Here is an 18882-nt window from a genome sequence, read left to right on the forward strand (position 1 = left end):
GTGCCTGTATATTGCTATTATTAGCAAATTAGCACATTGGCATCTTCTGTCTATTCAATGAACAACAATGGCACACATACAATTTTCATAATTAGGACAGTGGAAGGATTGAATAGTAGGATATTCTTGACTCAGATTATGAGTAGTGCGAGAGAAGTGTGTCACACAAAGCACATGTGGTGTACACATAAAGCTGGACTAATTATGCTTTAGCAGTGAGAAGCAAGCTAGAGAGTGTGCAGGGAACAAAAACAAACAAGTACACCAGTGTCCCATCAGGAAAATACAGGAAAGTGAATGGGGGAAAGAGGAAATTACTGTAGAAAAAAGGGGAACAATGGAAAGACAGGCAAAAAAGGAAGTTTAAACCGTAACATGCCACTGACCAGGCCATAACCTGTACCCCCCCCCCCCCCCCCCCCCCCTCAACACACACACACCAAAGAGAGGCTAAAGTTTAGTTGGAACACCAGACATCCATAATGTTCCCTCAAGGCTCCATAGTATTTGATTTAAAGTAAAAGATTCTTACATCACACTTAGACATTTATAACCTAAATTAAGTTTCATGTTAAACTGAATTGGCAAAGACACCAATTCACTAAACTAAATCATTCATTGTGCTAATTGTGCTAAGGTGTCTGAGGTGTGACCACAGCAACACTTTTCAAATATCAATAACACAGTTTCTCCAGACCATGTTGTGCACTTTTGGTGGTGGACCAGACAAGACATCCACCAGTCCCAGTCAGATCAGACTAGTGTGTTTACGACTGACTTAAGACTGTACTGTGGTGGCTTGGAAATTGGAACACTGAAAGGTTCCAGACTCAACTGTAACTCTTACTTCAATCACTGTAGGCAGCAAAGTCCTGGGTGGCCATGCAAGGGGGTATAATTTGTATAAATATACCTGTGATATATTTATGAAGCAGTAAGATAGATCATCTGATGCTATATGTCTCCAGACAGCGTACTTTCATCTGACAGATATCCGAGGAATCAGAGCGCTGTCTCAGAGTGAAATACTTAAAAATCTCCAACTGAGATGAATCCTTCTCAGGTAATTTGTCAAAACCAGCAATCATGATCAAATTGAACAGACCAGGGCTTGATGGCTGGTGGAATTAAGTACAGACAGATGGTTCCTGAGAGTTAAGTCACGGTGGGGGATGCTTCCATTTTTCTTTCTTTCTGGGCTAATTCCACAGTGAGAATTGACTACTGCATTTATCAATGGCATGTAGCCGAATAAATAATGTATACTGTATGTGTGGGGTATACTGTTGATTAACCAATGACATGATAGATTAATCTGGAGATTTACACAGGTTGGACGGATGAAGATCGCCCCTAAAATGACAACATTGGCATGAACAGAAAACAGTAACACACAATAGCTAATACACGTTTTAACATTTGTACTCACTGAGTCGTAATCTGAGCCCAAGCCAACTCCTTGGTGGTGACTTGTGCAGAACTGAATTCATGGTCCACTTGTTTGGAACCATCAATGCGTGCAATAATTCTTCTGAGAATTCCCAGGCGCTGTTAACAGGTCTGTAGGGGTGGCAGGCTTAATGTCGATTCCAATGATATATCATTCAGTCCTCTCAGTATGTCATTCTCTAATTGTACCCTCTCTTCGTCTATGCTCATTTCAAAACCAAACGCAGTGCGTGCGCGGCTCTCAAAAACAGGATCTGTGGCGACTACAAAGCCTGAAGCTACATCACTGTGAATGAATGCAGTCTCCCTTCAAAAATAGACTCTCTAGACGGGCGCTTTTTTCGGTCTTTTGGGGTGAAATTTGTACACCGATAGCTCTGAAAAGACAGGTTAGATAGTTGGATACAATAACCAAATGACCTGTTGCTGGCGGCAGCACGCACGAAATCTCCTCGACGTCCTCCGAAAAACAAAAACAAAAAAAACTCTAACCCAGTTTAGCGTACGTCAGCGTTCCATTGTTGACCAGTGTGAGAAAACAGACTTCTGTGTGATCTCTAGGCGGCTGGATAGCATATGAAATCCCCAGTAGCAACGTTTATTATTGTGGTATTGTAGTTTCAAGTTGGTCTCGTCTCTCCATCGGTGGTCGGTGAGTCTTTGGTCAAGTTGTTCTAACCACCCGCTCCGTTCCATTCATTCAGACAACCTGACGAGTCTACAAAGGCTTCAAGTAGCCAGTTTCACAGTGTTGCAGCTAGAGGCGCTGCAGACGTTATTCGGATGAATTTATTAATGACAGGTTGTCTTTTGGTTGTGGAAACAATTTTTTTGTATTTTTAGTTTCGCAGTCCTCGATGTGACTGTCACACTATGCTAAACGAAACGTGACTTTCCCATGCAATTAGTGTACCGGTAACTAAGCCTCTGAAGAGTGACTGCTCAGACTGACAGCCAGATAAAAATCATGCTGGTGTTGTACACCAAAATGTAAGTTGAATAAATGTATGAAAAAAATGAACTGAACACTAGCTCTTATACTTAAGCATACTCAATTGAACTTTAAGACAAAGATACATACAGATTTGACCACTTCTCCACGTGTCCAATTCACTTTGATTAAACATTAGATACACTAATGAGTATCACATTATAGCCTAATATAGTAGTATAACTGGAACAAGTTTGTGGTTTACATGAAACAAAACAAGATCTCATATTCATGCCATTTGTTATGACACTCAGGTGAGCTCTGGTGCCATCAATGGTCCCTGATACTGATGGAAGAAGTTAGGAAGCATGCACCAATGGTCTACCTAGAACTGAGTCATTTATACGATGAAGGGCCTTACAAGGTCTAAGAACCCAGTAGTCATTATGAATGAGATCCAGAGTTCCGTTACAGGACAACCATCAGTGCAGCGCTTCATTAATCAGGTCTTTATGGTAGCACACTTTGCCAAAAGGAACCACCTGGATGACTCTTCAACTATGAGACCGTCAGACCATGGTCTGATGAAATGAAATTAACCTACTTGGATAAAATCAATGTGAACATGGAGGAACCAGGCACTGAGCATCATGCTGAGGATGATTTTCTGCAACAGTGACACTGAAAATCATCAGGATAGAGGGAAATATAGATGCCATTTACAATTTAGGCAGAGCAAGTGCAACATGACATGTCAAGCTGCATGTTGGTTCAGAAAAATATGGAACATTAAGTAAGAACATTTTCCATGGTGCTCATTTAAGGTAGCCTTACACTACAATATTTGTTAAGATCTGAATCCAAAAGAGCAGCGATTCTCAAACATTTTCAAGTGATATGAATTTGGCCGCACTGCCCCATCTGAAAGAGATTTGTGTTAAGAATGTGCAAAACTTCCAAAAGAAAGGTGTGCCAAGCTTGGATCATTCCAAAGACTTGAGGCTGTCAAAGGTGCTTTTAACCCAGCACAAAGTGAAGGGACTGAATACTTATGTAAATGAGATATTTCAGCTTTATTTATTTTAGTAGCAAAAGTAGTAACGTTGCCACAATGCAGCTCTACTCGTTTGTATAATTGATTTGTATGCTCTCGCCCCAACAAAGGAATGGGAAACAAAGCAAGACAAGGGGACAAAGTGGGTATGGCCCACTTAGTTAATGCATGTTTAAAACTCAATGTTTAGCAGAGTGCCACAGAAGTCTTGAGATGTATGCTTACATTTTGTGATTATGACGTACAAATCATGTCCATTTGCCACCACTGCTCCCCTAAGCCGAAATATAGAAAGAAACAAATTATTTCCCCATAGGCCTACAAAAGAATAAGAGAAAATTAAAAAACAATGTGAATCTACAACATTTCTTGGTGTGGCATGTGGTCTGTACTCTTATTGACTTGAATGGGAATTAAAAGGAAATGGTACATTAGTTGTACAGTATGCTGAAGGGTCATGGAAAGGTAAAACCTGTTCCAAATTGTGCCATTCCAATACAGTACTGACATAAACAAAGTGTTAACAAATACAGAGGCTCTGTGTAGCTCAACAAATACACCCTCCCTGCACTTTCGACAACAGTGGTCGCCAAGCATAACAGTGTTGACATTATTAACAATAATCACACAAGTGTGGACAAAAGTAATTTTTTGTTTAATGTAAAATGTTAATGACAAGATATATTCGGTCTCAGCTTTGGAATGTCACCTACCAGGAACAGACACCAAACAAGAACTTAAAACTGAAGTTTATATCACCGTCTATGACATAGATGTTTGACTCGCACCACCAGCAAAACTGTACTCAGCTGAGGGTTGGACATGGCCAGGACAACTGAAGTCATCCAATTATAAGTGACATGGATTGCCAGGCCACTTGGCACCACAAGCAGTCTCTGTAGTATTCACTACACAGCATCGGCCCTGCACATTCAAAGGCCAATCCTGGCTTGGTGTAACAAGCAAGTAAACAAGAAGGGTTGAAGAACAAAAATACTTGTCCCGTGTGGAATAAAAATGTCATTTTGTCGCCATTTGACTAGACCTTGCCAATCCCTTGAAGACACGAAGTTTTCCTGCCCCAGTGACATCGAAACTGTAGTCCGTAGTGACATAGGGCAACTCTCCCTCAAAGCCCGGCTGAAACGGAGACAAAAAAAATGTAAGCTACTTTTAGAGGGACAAATATTTATGCATTTCTTCGCAATAGTAAAACATAAATCCTCTGACATCAAAATCAATGTTTACTTTTGAAATACTTATTTCTTGTGATCAACTTGAGATATGCAGTCTCTGCCCCAAAAAGTAGTTTTTAAGGTAGCCGTCATGGTAGTTAACATTTATCTATGAGGGATCTTGCCTTTGGTGTCGTAAATTTAATTTGGGGTCCACTGAAATATTTGTATTTAATTTGTATAGATTTATTTTATTTCCTGGCCTCATTTATATAAAATCTGTGTAAACATCAATCCCCTCTCTTCCCAATTTCTCCACCCACCAGGAAGAAAACATTCTCTCCACGTCCACCAAAGGCTCATTCCTTTGGTGTGTCTTTAAGTCACTTGTCCAATGTGTACTGTTTTTATTATTGAGTTTTTGTATGGTGTTTGTATAGTCTGTTTATAATGTGTGTTTATAATGGCCCAGTGTTTATAATGGCCCACTATTCAGTATTTTAGCCGTGATGTGAGCGTCCCCTCCAGAGATACTTCCGGGTCCTACTTTTATCTCGCTTTTGTGTCCCCATAGAGTTATACTGCGACACTCCGGACTAAATCTGAGACGAAAACAACCACGAAAGTCTCCTTTTACCGCTTTCCTCGCAACAACAAAGCTGCTGCTCTCCACTTATTGTCTCCACATCATATATTTTCTTTGTCATGGACAATTTGTACAAAACATTAATAATTCTACTTGAGTTGGAAGCATTAAGACCCATTTTAACCCTCAATGGCTTCCTTTCTGAAAAATAAAAAGATTCACACGTTTAGATATTCTATTTACAATGAGATGCGGACGGGAGCTGGTGCCACTTGGACCCGGACGCAACGTAGCACTACAAAATGACGTCGGACTTAAATACTGAATGGAAACAAACTGTCTTTTTGTGATTAATCAATTTTTCGCTTTTAATTGGTAACTCAACAGCAGTAACATCCGTCACAGGCTGTTTAAAAATATATATAAATAATCATAGAACATCCTTTTAATAGAATAGGAAAAGTCTTCTTGGTTTTCTCTACTGAAAGAAACATAATCTGACCTGTGTTTTAAGGATACAGGAAGGTAACGAGACAGCTCCAAGGAGGAGACAGTTGACCTCACGAAGGACAGTGGGATCCACGGGGGTCAGCAGGTAATACAATCCTCGTTTCATGTCAATGCCTCGAAGAACGCCTGGAAAGGAAGAGTTCAAAAGACCCCCAAACAATGGTAAATACTCTCATAGTTAAATGAACTGAGGATTTTACTGTATAGAGCGTCACAGTCCCGCCCCCCTTTCATGACGACAGGCCCAGAAGATAATTCCATTAATTTCCCCCATAGACGTTTCAAAAAGTATTTATTTAAAGACCTTTTAAGCAATGGACAAAGCCAGCTCTTGTTGTGACAAATCATGACAGTAAACGGGGTGCATACTTAGTTTAGACTAGTCATTGGTTAGACATGGGTTAAGGTTAGGTTTAGGTGTGCTGCCCCGTGGGAGCCCTAACCTCCCACGGGGCAGCACACCTAACCTAAACCTCGTTCCTCGGCCGAGTCGGGCCTATAAAAGCACGGTGGAGAGTTGGAATACATACCTAAGCCCACACATGGGCAGACGGGTGTCTGGGACAACAGGGCTGGGCCTCCTTTACTGGTTACCTTCTCTCCCAGACAGCACAACCCCACCAAGCTGGCATTGGCAGCATAAAGCATGTGATTGGGTGCCACCTCACAGTGGGTCACACCTATAGCCACTGCTGAATGGGGAACCTATAGGAATAGTTAAAAACAAAGGTTATATTATGTGTGTGTGTGTGTGTGCATGTATGTATATTAATTGCCAGATATTTGTATGCAAGCCCACAAAGGCTGCTCGAAAAGACGGGAGAAATGTATTGCTTTCTCAAAATCTAGCAATGAGTTCCCAGCATATTGAAGGATAGAAACAAGCACATATCGGTATGTATACTGTAGGAGCCAAACAGTGCCTGAGCACTTGCCTTCATGGAAGAAAAATACTTTACAATTCATATTTTTTTTCCTAAATTGTATTTGTCTTGCTGAACTGTAGGCGCTGCTCTAGTCTTCGCCCAGCTCTCAATCAATACAAAAGGCTAAGCTAGGTCGGTTTTCCACTCCTGGTAGTTTGTTTTAAGCAAGAAAACAATGGAACTGATGTGCTCAACTCAAATGTCTTCAGAGTATGAACGGCACCAACCCAAAATATCAATATGTGTAATTCTCACACTTCTATCTGCTGAAGTTTTAACAGGTTCATTGTATGTGAAAACTGAAAATAAAAATGTAGTTAAAAAAATCACACCCGTGTGAACTGAGTGGTGTAAGGTTTTATATAGCATGATCAGCTGTGGTCTGACGTAATGTCTGACGTAATGAAATAAGGTAAGGTATTATATACCCTGATCAGCTCTGATCTGACGTAATGAAATCACACCTGGATGTGATTTCACAACTGGCTTTTTTTGTGCAGAGAAAATGACCACGGTTGCTACGGTCATCCAGTTCACCCGGGTGTGATTTAATTACGTCAGAAATTATTTTGATCATAGCAACCATGGTCATTTTTTTATGCACACAAAAGCCAGTTGTAGGAGTGGTTTACACCACTCAAAAAAGAATGATCAATTGCCTGAAAAGAGCTTTCTTATGTACCTGGTAGGGAATAAGGCAGTGCAGAGGTCTAATAGGACTGGGATCAGGAGACTGCAGCTGACTGAGGTAGGCCAGCAGTGATAGTTCTCTTTGCTCATTACTTCGCTGGTGTTTCCTATCAAAATCAATAAACATCAGTTTAGGCATGCATGCACAAAGGTTTGTGTATGTCTGTTCATGCTAGTGTATTTAATGAACACTCAATTGGCTTCATTATAACTCTTTTAGTGAACAAAGTAGTTAGTAGTAGTAAAACCCCAGCACTTGTGCGGAGTCACATGGGTGTGTATCTTTGGTAGGACTGTTACAGAGTGCAGTTTTAAATAAGTCAAACTACAGAATTCTGAAATGGCAAGTTGAAATGGCATTTTGCAAGTATCTAACTTGAGCATTGTGACGTATTTACTGTGAAACACGATACAGAGGTGGGAAAATTAACATTGATCGCAGAGCTGTGCGTCTATCAGCCAATCACAACTACGGTTATTGGTTAAAAATCTAAATTGGATAGTGCACTGCTAATCAAAGAATAATAAGAATTATAAGATGTCATCCATTCTGCATTGCTCTCCACAAATGTTTTCAGAAACATATTTGTACAGTTTAGCTGATTTCTATATAGCAGATAAACTGCTATAACGGCATACAGTACCACCCTCTGGTGTAGCATAATGGATCTTAGCTGTGTCGACTTTAGCTATGGCTTTGTCACAATATTACTGGTTGGAATTGGTTACGGCCGAGCTACACCGAGCGTGTGTACTCTTGGTGTAGCTCGGCCGTTAGTATGTGCTTAAGTAAGCATGCATCATATTTAGTTTCACGGGAAGACATTTTTGATTGGATTAGAATACCAAAAGAAAGATGAAAAAGAAATGTGTCATTTCATCCGTTACTGACAGTTTGAGCAGTAACAGACTACACTACATTGAGCACTGAGCAGTGTAGTCGTGTACTTACGCTTGTCCTTGTCTTGTTACACCTCTAAACTCTGACTGTACAGTGATGTGGACATAACTTTTAGGCGGACTGTGACTCTCTGTAAACTCGTCCAGAGCAGCCTGTGCAGGGGGGTGCGTCTGCCACCCATGGGCTGTCCTCAGAAACTCTGGAGTGAGGACAGGACACTGGGAAACCCCGCTGTGACCAAGCTGCACTACATGCGAGACTGGGAAGAAGCGTATCATGTCCACTAGCAACTTGAATCCAAAACCTGCAAACAACCAAAACACAAACGGTTAATGACAATTGATTACGCTGATCAGCTGCATCCAGTTTCCCCTCATAACACTCCGGTAGCGATCCAGTGGAAAAAAAACGGAACGAACTGGAAATGGATAATCTGCTGGTTTATGCCTTCTATGGGGACACAGCTTCTTAGAATGTAAATATCTTGGATTCTTCTTTTTAGACCAAAAACAAGCTTGGTTTGCGGTGTCACAGCTCAAGTCGAGTTTGTAGATGGACTATTTTCATTGTCAACAATTGCATGCAACCATGTATAAATCATATTCTAAATCACAGATCATATGGGTAATAGTGTTATGCTCGTTTTTTTTAGCTGCAGTCTTGGAGGAGGCTCCTCTCAATTCAAATATTCGAATTTGTTGGACGCTGACCTTTGACCCAGCCCATGGTGTTGATGACGACAGTGGTCTCCCTTCTCTGTGGTCGACGATGCCACAAAGACTTGAGGATCTCTATGTAGCGCTCCATGTCCGTCTCACATGACGTCTGACCATAGTAAATCATGTGCTCTGGTGCGCGCTGGTGACTGAAAGGAGGACCTGAAGGCAGGGAGAAGAACCCTAACCCATTAAGACCTGAGGGCGATTCTTCCTAAATAAGTAGTTCTCACACTTTTGTGAACTTCAATGTATCCAATAGATACAAAGTAATGACATAACATACCCAGAAGTGGCTCTCGAACAGTAGACATGGAGAGACAGCCAGAGGGGGTGAATTCCGTTTGGCCCAAGTCGCATTCCAAGTAATCTATACAAGTGGTGCTGCCAAAACACACACGATTATTTTACTACAGAAAGCCTCAGACTGTTCCAAGTGATGACGGGAGTACCAAAGCAATCTTTTGCGTTGTTGTTAGGATAACTTACTGATTTAATAAAGTATTGATGAGGATGCGGTTGAACGTTGACTTCCCTACATTCTTGGTTCCGCAGACAAGGATCACCGCACAGCCATCCATGTCTCCTGTGAATGACATGTCTTGACTACGTTTCTAAGCTTAAAGGTCACTAATTTTTATAAATCTACAGAAATGTTATTAAATAGAAAAGCATTATATTTGTTCATGTCTGATACAGATGAAAAGCTCAGTAGATCAGCGATTTCAAACGAAATGCCATATAATCTATCTCATGTTGTTATTTGTGTACTACCTCGGCAAGCGCTGACCACTGTATTGAGAGCATCTTTGCAGCTCTGTGACACAATGAGTCCTGGTACGGTATCGACCAATGGAACCACACCCAAGCCGTTGAGTGGTGTGTCCAGCACAGCTGACATGAGCTCAGCCTACAGACCAGGAAGGACAATGGATTCTGTTGAGCATTACTTGCCTCATATTTATAACCTCAATGTCTCAAGCTTGATTATTTATAAAAGGTCTGTTTAAAATCAAAAGTAATTTGTTGATCAGAGTCGAGATAAGCCACATGAAGTCAACTCACCACTGGAGGGCTGAATAATTCACTGAGCTCCGTGAAGCTGGAGAGGAACCGTGTAAGGGACGTCTCCATAGGCTCCAGAAGAATCACAGATGATTTCCGACTTATCCTTTTCACCAACTTATTTTGTTGTGCTGGAGGAGAGGCAACATATACAAGGGTGTCAAGAGAAAAGAAGATTTTTTATTTTGTACTATATTTGTATTTTTATTGATGCATATGTGTACATTTTGCTGTATCCAACATGTAAATACCCCCCCCCCCCCCCCCATCAAGGTCAGAACAAGACAAATAAAACAAACAAAGACAGACAGTACAGTAAGACAGACAGTAAAAGTAATTAGTAAACTAGTATTGAAAGTACTAATGAACATAGTAAGAAAAAGAAAATAAAGTAAAACAGCATTTTCCATCAGGGTATGGTATCTAGGTTACATACATGTATCCATCATTCAGTTAAATAAGAAGAAATTGTTTAAGTGCAAAGAACAAAGGGAGTTAACACTTAAAATCTACAATATGACGAGTGAGTACCTAAAGCTTTTACCTGTTGTAAGATATTTGAGGAGGATTTCAGTAGCCCCCATTCCTTCATCTCTGGTGTCTTCGGAGGCCCCCAGCGCTGTGATGGTCAACGGGCAATGGGAAGCGGGAGAGAAGAGTGGGTACGACTGCTGGCCCTCCTCAATTGTAAATCCCATTACCTCCACACGACCATACAGGCAGGTCAAAAGGCACTTCCCACGGAAACACAAGGTCTGCAAGAAACAAAGACTATCTTATTAAAAAACAAACAAACAAAAACATGTTTGCACTGCATTATATAGAACCTGAACCAGATCCAAACATCTCTAACAGTTGCCTGTGAAAAGTAAGACAAGTCTTACTTTTTACAGGAATGTAAGTCTTCAGCCGAGATTACCTGACTCTTCTGCATGACGAGCACTGCATGGTTTTGATGATCATTTCTCTCTGCACAGTGAATGAAAGACTCTCTTTCCAATCTACCCGGGCCAAAATTCTGCATACTATCCGAGGCCGGTGCTTCATTTCCAAGAACGTACTGGGCATATGCATTCCAGTCCTGGGACTCCTCAGCTTCTTTGTCCGTTGTAACTGTTGCGCTGCCATTACCATTGGTATGAGCATAAGACTTCTGAAGTCCAGACTCATTATCAGAGTTCTTCTTAGAGCCAGAAATAGGCTTGGGCTCCATCTGAAGTCTCTTGACTTTGTGTTTCTTCCTCACATCGGATTGATACTTTTGGGCCAGGGCCAAAGAAGTGTCATCAGAAGACTTAACATTCAGTCTGCAACCCTTTGCACCCTTCCACTTCATGGACTTTGCAGAGCCCTTGGCTTGCACGTATTTATTTGCCTTCATGGTTCCTGTACAAACGGGGAAGCCCTAGGATGAGACAAGCAAAACAACATCTCAGAATTTAAGTTTCACCATAATCTTGCTTGTCCTGAAAAGACAATACGATGATGCTTGCACGAGTCAAACTAACAACACAGGGTATGATGGGAGTAACGTTATACTGTTAGCCCTGAAACATTACATGACTGTAGTGTACGGGCGTCATGTGAACCATGGCTACGTTACTGTAGCCTGACTTGTGAAATTAATTAAACCAAGTCCATGCTTTATCAGGTAAAGGTTTAACCACTTTTTCTTTTAACTAACCCACCTATAAAGCACGCGATGCGTTGTGCTTGCCTTGTAGCTACTGCCCATTTATTGAAAATTGTTCGCTATTTGGCTATTTTATGAAGAAGGGAACCTCCGCCCATTCGTCAATCGTAATAAACATCTAATACATATTAGAACGACGTCGTCAAGGTGCAATCACCAGTCTCTGAACTAACGTAAGGTTATTGTTACAACAATATTAGCTCACGCTACCTTACCTGAGGCTAGCTAGGCTAACTTGGTGGGTATAGCCTTGTTGTATTCAGCCAAGATAGAGGAAACTTACCCCCCCAATGTGGAAATAAGGTGAAGTTTCACTTTCGTGTCTATACTAACGGGATACTCTATATATAAACGTTAGCAGTCAGCTACTATGATGACACGTTTACTACAGCCCGGCCGGTGGTGCTGCTAACACGCTAACATACATGTGAGCATCTATGCATGTGAGTGTGTGAGCCAAAATCAGACGCTGTTTTCCAGTGAGTTGGTCGACGATTGTTACACGGAGTGAAGACAGTTAACTCTACTGTTATTTCACATTGTCTTTGTATCCCAGCTAATTTACACCAATAATAAATAAATATAAATTAAATTGGTGCATTGGTGAATATATTTATGTTTGCAGATAAATACCTCAGTAGGCTCAGTTAGTTATTATACGTGTTAGAGTAGTTGTTCCATGCTGGACGAATGGTGTTTTTCGCGGAGTTTGAGTGCCAAACGGCGTCACATCCTTTTCCTTCTGCACTTTGCGGAGGCCTGGGCGTGTGTCTGTGAAACAAGGTGCATGTAGCTTAGCTACTGTTTTCTACGCTTTATTATGAGGTAATCGAAACGATAAATGTTCTCAACAACTGCGACTGGATTATATATTAATCATACTGAAAACGTGTGTCAGAATTCTGCTCTCTGGTGTATGCAGAGCTAAGGGAGCGTCTTAAAATATATGTGTTGTATAGTAAACGTCGAGGCATACGTAGCTAAGGGGTTTGCTACAATTTGAAGCAATCGGTCTAAACAAATAGGCAATTTAAGCAACTTTTGTTTAATATCTGACATGTTCCGTATAGAAGAAGTTAAGTAAAACATCCCGGACATAAATATAAATTGAAACGGTTCAAATAGTTAAATGTAAAGTGCAATAAACATTCAAAAGCCAAAGTATTTTTTTTTTTAAATAAAGGCCACTTTATGTTCATTATGTTAATTAATGTCACTGTGACTGAATATGAACAGAGATCGTGCATTGATAATACGAGCAGGTGTTATTATCGTTTTATTTTACAGACATTGCTGATCGTATGAAGTGGTCCCGACTCCCGAGTAGCATCAGTCTCCACTGCAGTGCGAGATGCATCCACGAGGAGGTGATCATGCACAACATGTGCTGTCCTCTCTAAACAAGCAGAGGGCGGTAGGGCGCTATTGTGATGCTATGTTAGATGTGGGAGATGGGGTGGTCTACTTGGCCCATCGCAACATCCTTGCCTGTTTCAGTGAACGGTTCCAAGAAGAGCCATTGACCTCCACCAACAAGACATGCATGGAGGTCTCCCTACAAGAATGCCCCAATGATGGTCTCGAACTGCTTTTGAACTTTGTCTACACTGGAGAGTTGCATCTGGATCCTGTCAACCTGGAGAGGGTGCATCATGCAGCTGTCAGCTTGTGTGTACCACGAGCACTCGCACTCTGTCAGGAGTTCAGAGAAGAATGCTCAAAGGAAGCTTTCCCTGTGAAGCGTAAAAGGGGGAGACCGAAGAAGTCAACAGCAGTAAGTACTGCTTATTGTTCAGAGAAGGAGAAAAGTCCAATTGTATTTGCTGAAGATGAGCCCAGCTTTGACACTGACATAGTCACTGCCACTACCACTCGCTCTGGCCGCAAAGTCAAGGGCCCCAGACGATTGGTTGGTGAGAGCCCACTCATCGAGGCCACACTACCTGATAGAGCCAGCAAGAGCGGATTGCATATTTGTACTGAAAGTTCTGATGGTGTTCAAAGCAGCCCACTCCAGCCTACAACTGAAACAGAGGTGAAAAAACTAAGCACATGATCTTGTGAACGAGAAGTTTTATAACGAATAATAAAGTAATATCATTAATGACATTGTTAGACTAGTCATTAGCAAAAATATATAACCATAGTTGCAAATATGACGAAGAGGAGGATGGTGATTATTTTGTCAAATATTATTTTCAGATGACAGAGTTGCAGATCGATATACATGACAACAATGGGGTATGTCAAGTGAATGAAGATGAGGCAGAAGACGATGGTAATTTCAGAGGGCTCACCCATGAAGACTCAGATGATGACTATGTTCCAGTTGCCCAACCAACAGCTCCATCAGCATCAACAACTCGAAGACGCAAGGTCCCAAGTAAAAATCTAAATGAGAACGGTGAGGCAATGGAAGACGACTCCAAAAAGGGCTCTGTCCAGTGTCCCACGTGTGACAAAACCTTCCGTAGCAAATACTATCTCAAAGTCCACAACAGGTATGCTACTATTCTACAAACATAATTTTTTTCCCCCATCTGTGGTGTGGATATAATAACTTATTCCTCTTTGTGCTTGTAGGCGGCATACAGGCGAGAAGCCCTTTGCATGCATGAAGTGTGGAAAGAGATACTTCAGAAAAGAGAATCTCTTAGAACATGAGTCCAGAAACTGTGAAAAAGTGCATGTGAGTGAGATGAGTTCCATTTTTAAATACATGGTGCAACCCATACTGTATACGTTGTTTTACCTTTGAAGGCGGATGCTACCTCTGTGTCTCATTAGTTATTGCTATACATGTGGCAACATCATTATTTTTAAATTTTTACTTTTTTTTTTAAATAATTTGAAGGTTTTCAGAATCGGCCTCATGTATCAATGGGTTATATTGATGGTTTACCATAACCACTTAAAGGGGAATACCACTAATTTTCAACATTTTACTATGTCATTAATATACCTTAGATTAGAAGGCTTAGAGTTGTTGTGTGGAGAAAGTCCCCCCCATTCTGTGTTGCCTAGAACTGGAGGTCTGAAAAAAGTTACATTATGAAGTACATCTCAAGAAATATATATATATATAATAACAAATCGATTAGTCTGATTAACCACTTACGCCATTTATTTATACTATGTTGTACAATGGTGTTGCACAAAAATAGCTAATCTACAAGCTCACAACACGTGAGCTTGTAGATTTGCTATTTTTAAAAATAGATTATTTTTATAACCAAATAAATTGATTACTTTGATTAACTGTTACTTCATCATAGGACAAATAGCAAAAATAGACGATCTGCAAGCTCACAAGGTGTTTAAAAAGAAGTTTGAAAACCTTTGGAAATGTAGGCAAATTTGCCCAAAACAGGGATGCAAGGTTTAATGTGGTTAACTTAAATTAATGACAGTGATCCTTGAAACTATAGATCTTGTTCAGTGTTTTGTATTTGCCTTCTTGCAGATGTACTCTTGCCCAACCTGTGACTCAACGTTTAACAAGAAACAGGAGTTACGTTTACACATTATTTCCCACACAGGTGATATGCCCAATAAGGTAAACACAATCAAGATTAAATAAATAAAAGTCTGCAGATGTACTGTATCTGTTTAGTTGTGAATTACATAATTCATATTGTATCTATATACATTTTTAGTGTACATGTTGTACCGAGCAATTCATGCAGAAGAAAGATTTGACACTTCATATGATCAAAATCCATGGGTTTCCCAAACCACATGCTGTAAGTTATTTTTGATTTGATTTTCTGTATTTCAAGGAAATTTCAACTTATTAGTGGTGTTTTTTTATATTGTTAATAATTTTGAATGTAAGAGGTAAACTTGTAATTTTTAGTGTCTATAAAGAATAATTAATGTTTTGTCCATAGTGTGCCCAGTGCACAAAGTGCTTCTTAACTCGCACAGAGTTGCGGGTACATGAGGCCGCTAAGCATCGCGGTGAGAAGCCATTTGTGTGTGAGGAGTGTGGTCACCGAGCCTCCAGCAGAAATGGCCTGCAGATGCACATCAAAGCCATTCACAGGTAGTGGGATTTGGGTTCCATTACTGTATAATACAGTTAGAAAGGAAAATGAGATTGGTAGTTGAAGAAGAAAATACAGAATGCTGAAGAATGGAGGTGGAGAAAACATCTGAGTAAAACAGTCAGACAGTTCAGCATCAGCCCCTTGTGCCATCAAGCATGCTAAAAGAAAGTGGTACACATTCGTATTTTAGCTTTCAGGTTTCACCCACAGGAATGATATTTTAGAAAGTATATAAAAATAGAAATGCATTTACGGTTGCCGTTATTAATTTACATAGTAAATTACATGAATAAAGTTGGTGCTCTTTGGCACCAATTCAGGTAGTATTAAATTTGGCGTTCATGTACTATATCCTACCTTACAGAAATGAACGCCCATTTGTGTGCATCCATTGTGGTCATGCGTTCACCCAGAAGACAAATTTGAACATGCATCTGCGAGTACACACTGGCGAGAGGCCCTACCAGTGTGATCTATGTGGAAAAACGTTCAGGACCCAAGGTAACCGACTGTTAATCTGTTATCAGTCACCTGTGAAGACTAATACATAGTTAAAACAACTACTACACATAGTCTTAATTTAACTCTTGAGAGTGTATAAATCGACCCGTGAAGGGGTCCATTTGGTTACATTTGTACACAGTTACAAAAGGATAAATGAACACAGAGAATTTTAGCGTGTATGTGTATCTGTGATACCAGCAGTGGGTGGATGAAATACTAAGACTTGTTTTACTTAAGTAAAAGTAGCAGTACCACAATGTAATACTCTGTTACAACAAGTACTTTGAATAGCCAAAGTATGATGTGGGGCTTAAGTGGTTTATGGTAGGTTTTGTAACAACTGAAAAGTAACTAGTAACAAAAGTTGGCTCTGAGATGTAGTGGTGTGGAAGTATAAAGTATCGGAAAATGGAAATACTCAAGTAGCCTACCTCAAAATTATTTTTAAGATGCACTTTACTGTTACTTTAACGTTACTTTCCACTTCCGGATACCAGCCAGTCTCTACAAGCACCATCGGACACATACTGGCGAACGTCCCTTTAGCTGCGAGTTCTGCGAGCAGCGCTTCACAGAGAAAGGCCCCTTGATTCGCCATGTTGCCAGCAAGCACCAGGAGGGCCGGCCACATTGTTGTAACATATGTAGTAAAACCTTCAAAGGTAAGACATGCCAAACTAAAGGGTGTTTGGAACCATGTAAAATAAATGTTTTAATCAATCTATGATCTTGACAGCTTAAACCGTATATATTTAGTTGGGTTTATAGTATACTGTCCCCTACTTTTTTCTCTACACGCTAAATATCTTTGCAGAAAATTTCAGATCTACATGTTTGCTCCAGAATATGGACTGTGGGTTCATGTGGTTAACTTGATTATTCAAGTGTTGTATGCATGTAAACAGTTTTCTGTGTCAGGTACTCCACCATTTGAGTCCCAGGACCAATATTGCCATTATGAAGAACAATCCACTGATTTCAACAAAACCACCATGGTTTATAATGAAAACATTCTTGTTCTGTAACTTCATCAGCCATGGAGCAGCTCCGTGTTCATGTGCGTCGGCACAAGGGTGTGAGGAAGTTTCAGTGCTCAGACTGTGGCTACAAGTTTACCCGTCAGGTAAGCTGTGAAATGACATCTCTTCTCCTTAACCACTTTCAAGTTTCAACCTATCTTGGTCATGTCATATGCAAAAAGTTCTCAAAACGGTCAAAATAATGTTAAAGCAAAGAGACGATCTACAAGATCACAACGCATTGTGAGCTTTATAGATCAAAGTGTATACAGAGAGCTTAAGTGGTTCCCACCCCATACTCCTACAGTAACTGTAACTGTCCCTTCTCCAGGCTCACCTGCGGCGACACTGTCAAATACACAAACGCACTGACAACTACAACCCACGGCAGAGGAAGCTAAGGAACGTGATCGTGGAGGAAATTGACAACGGACAAAGTGACAGTGAAACCACTGAAAGTCTGCTGTTCCCTCAAGAGAAGGGCTACACACACCACCCTGCGAACCTGGAGGCATCAAACCCAGAGCATGGCTCCATGCCTGTGTTAGATCCAACTAACATTGTCAGGGTGGTTATCCACACGGTTGACCCGGTGATGGAGGAACTTTTGCCAGTCCAGACAGTGGAGAGCCTTGTGGTGTCAGACGTCTTGCAGCAGTCGCAGCTGGTCACCAGAGCATACGAGCCCACAATGATTGTGGAGGCAATGGTGGAGAATGTATCAGAAAGCAAAATCTGAGGGCAGAGAGAAGCCATCTAAAAAGTACCCAATAATGATTAATGTGAACTTGAGCAAAGCTTACATTATAAAGCCTTAATGTGTGAGGATGACCCATGGAAACTGACCTTGACAAACCTTTAATTTATTATTCCAGGACTTGGGATCAAGTTGTTATGTTTTTTTGTTAAAATTATTATATGAACGGCATGAGGATATTCTTAAACTCACTAAGCATACTGAAGTCTGCATAAAAAAGTGCTCCATTGTTGAGGCATGTAAACTGAACTGGATTGACATTACATCCTGTATGAGTACTGTATCTGTACGTACTCACAAAATACATCACGTGAATGCAGGGAGTCATCTGGTAGGGAATCCATACTCATCTGCTTTTTGTGCTCAGATCGAGGAAGAGTATGAGTCACTGAAGCTATGATTGCACCCAGGGCAGCCTGCACGGATTTGTCTATAGTTAATGTAGGAATAATCAAGATCACAGATCAGGCTTGATCCACATGTTGCATCTTTTGTTGCATTTTTAAGCCTTTATTTTACCGTAATAGTGGAGACAGGAAATGAGAAAGTAGGGGAAAGGCATACAGCAAATGGTCTTCCCATCTCGGAATCAAACCGGAGACTCGCTCATCAGGGCATTTTGCACCCGTGTGGTATGTACCACTTGATCGTATCGGATTCCCCCGATGACTCATGCCTTTCAAATGTTTGTTACATAAGAGTTATGCCCTCTTGTTGAGTCAACGGGCCCTTCTCCTTTATTTGTGGCCTAATAACTTGTTCCAATACTTGCTCTAAAATAAACATCCTCACTGTACATCACCTGCTGTCAATAAAAGTAGTATATTAATAATGTGTTGATTACATCACATCAAATG

At 40.7% G+C, this 18882-nt stretch overlaps 3 protein-coding genes across 9 annotated transcripts in view; 1 reads left to right on the forward strand and 2 right to left on the reverse strand.

Annotated features, from left to right (window-relative positions):
• Nucleotides 1-2184, reverse strand: part of plekhg5b (pleckstrin homology domain containing, family G (with RhoGef domain) member 5b) — a gene marked incomplete at its 3' end in the record, with an annotated part of 71143 nt that extends 68959 nt beyond the window's left edge. For 3 of the 4 annotated variants that reach the window (XM_079496051.1, XM_079496050.1, XM_079496053.1), the window contains exon 1: nucleotides 1430-2183. In XM_079496051.1, coding sequence (XP_079352177.1) covers nucleotides 1430-1511 — 82 coding nt within the window. In that variant the 5' untranslated portion in view covers nucleotides 1512-2183. Of the gene's footprint in view, nucleotides 1-1429 lie in introns of all 4 variants that reach the window. The other variant, XM_079496052.1, reaches the window with a different exon arrangement.
• A 1886-nt stretch (nucleotides 2185-4070) lies between these two features.
• Nucleotides 4071-12658, reverse strand: nol9 (nucleolar protein 9). 2 transcript variants are annotated; one of them, XM_079493172.1, is made up of 13 exons: nucleotides 12330-12658; nucleotides 10923-11408; nucleotides 10548-10758; nucleotides 10004-10134; nucleotides 9713-9848; nucleotides 9428-9524; nucleotides 9225-9322; nucleotides 8933-9100; nucleotides 8274-8526; nucleotides 7314-7428; nucleotides 6236-6410; nucleotides 5698-5831; nucleotides 4071-4574 (listed from the first exon to the last, which is right to left on the reverse strand). In XM_079493172.1, exons 2-13 carry the CDS (start codon nucleotides 11382-11384, stop codon nucleotides 4455-4457), a joined length of 2100 nt encoding a protein of 699 aa, XP_079349298.1. In that variant the 5' UTR covers nucleotides 11385-11408; nucleotides 12330-12658; the 3' UTR covers nucleotides 4071-4454. The 2 variants fall into 2 exon arrangements, with proteins under 2 accessions (XP_079349298.1, XP_079349299.1); XM_079493173.1 differs by lacking the exon at nucleotides 12330-12658 and adding an exon at nucleotides 11980-12122.
• On the forward strand, nucleotides 11849-18821 carry zbtb48 (zinc finger and BTB domain containing 48). Of its 3 annotated transcripts, none has more exons than XM_079493141.1 (11): nucleotides 11849-11869; nucleotides 12984-13731; nucleotides 13899-14197; nucleotides 14280-14385; nucleotides 15160-15252; nucleotides 15353-15439; nucleotides 15587-15741; nucleotides 16110-16246; nucleotides 16747-16911; nucleotides 17284-17372; nucleotides 17600-18821. In XM_079493141.1, exons 2-11 carry the CDS (start codon nucleotides 13048-13050, stop codon nucleotides 18005-18007), a joined length of 2223 nt encoding a protein of 740 aa, XP_079349267.1. In that variant the 5' UTR covers nucleotides 11849-11869; nucleotides 12984-13047; the 3' UTR covers nucleotides 18008-18821. The 3 variants fall into 3 exon arrangements, with proteins under 3 accessions (XP_079349267.1, XP_079349266.1, XP_079349265.1); XM_079493140.1 differs by lacking the exon at nucleotides 11849-11869 and adding an exon at nucleotides 11999-12139; XM_079493139.1 differs by lacking the exon at nucleotides 11849-11869 and adding an exon at nucleotides 12390-12521.
• The last annotated feature ends 61 nt before the right edge of the window (nucleotides 18822-18882 follow it).

The sequence above is a fragment of the Electrona antarctica genome (genome assembly GCF_951216825.1).
Source record: "Electrona antarctica genome assembly, chromosome: 2".
Classification (NCBI taxonomy): Eukaryota; Metazoa; Chordata; class Actinopteri; order Myctophiformes; family Myctophidae; genus Electrona; species Electrona antarctica.

What these genes read in the sequence shown, in the direction of transcription:
- nol9 (XM_079493172.1), bottom strand. Translation starts at nt 11,384, where the DNA reads ATGAAGGCAAATAAATACGTGCAAGCCAAGGGCTCTGCAAAGTCCATG. An exon ending in CCTCAAATATCTTACAACAG is followed by an intron (nt 10,135 to 10,547) that starts GTAAAAGCTTTA and finishes CCTCTCCTCCAG; the next exon opens with CACAACAAAATAAGTTGGTG. An exon ending in TGTTCGAGAGCCACTTCTGG is followed by an intron (nt 9,101 to 9,224) that starts GTATGTTATGTC and finishes CCCTGCCTTCAG; the next exon opens with GTCCTCCTTTCAGTCACCAG.
- zbtb48 (XM_079493141.1), top strand. Translation starts at nt 13,048, where the DNA reads ATGCATCCACGAGGAGGTGATCATGCACAACATGTGCTGTCCTCTCTA. An exon ending in GGTTTCCCAAACCACATGCT is followed by an intron (nt 15,440 to 15,586) that starts GTAAGTTATTTT and finishes TTTTGTCCATAG; the next exon opens with TGTGCCCAGTGCACAAAGTG. An exon ending in AAAAACGTTCAGGACCCAAG is followed by an intron (nt 16,247 to 16,746) that starts GTAACCGACTGT and finishes TCCGGATACCAG; the next exon opens with CCAGTCTCTACAAGCACCAT.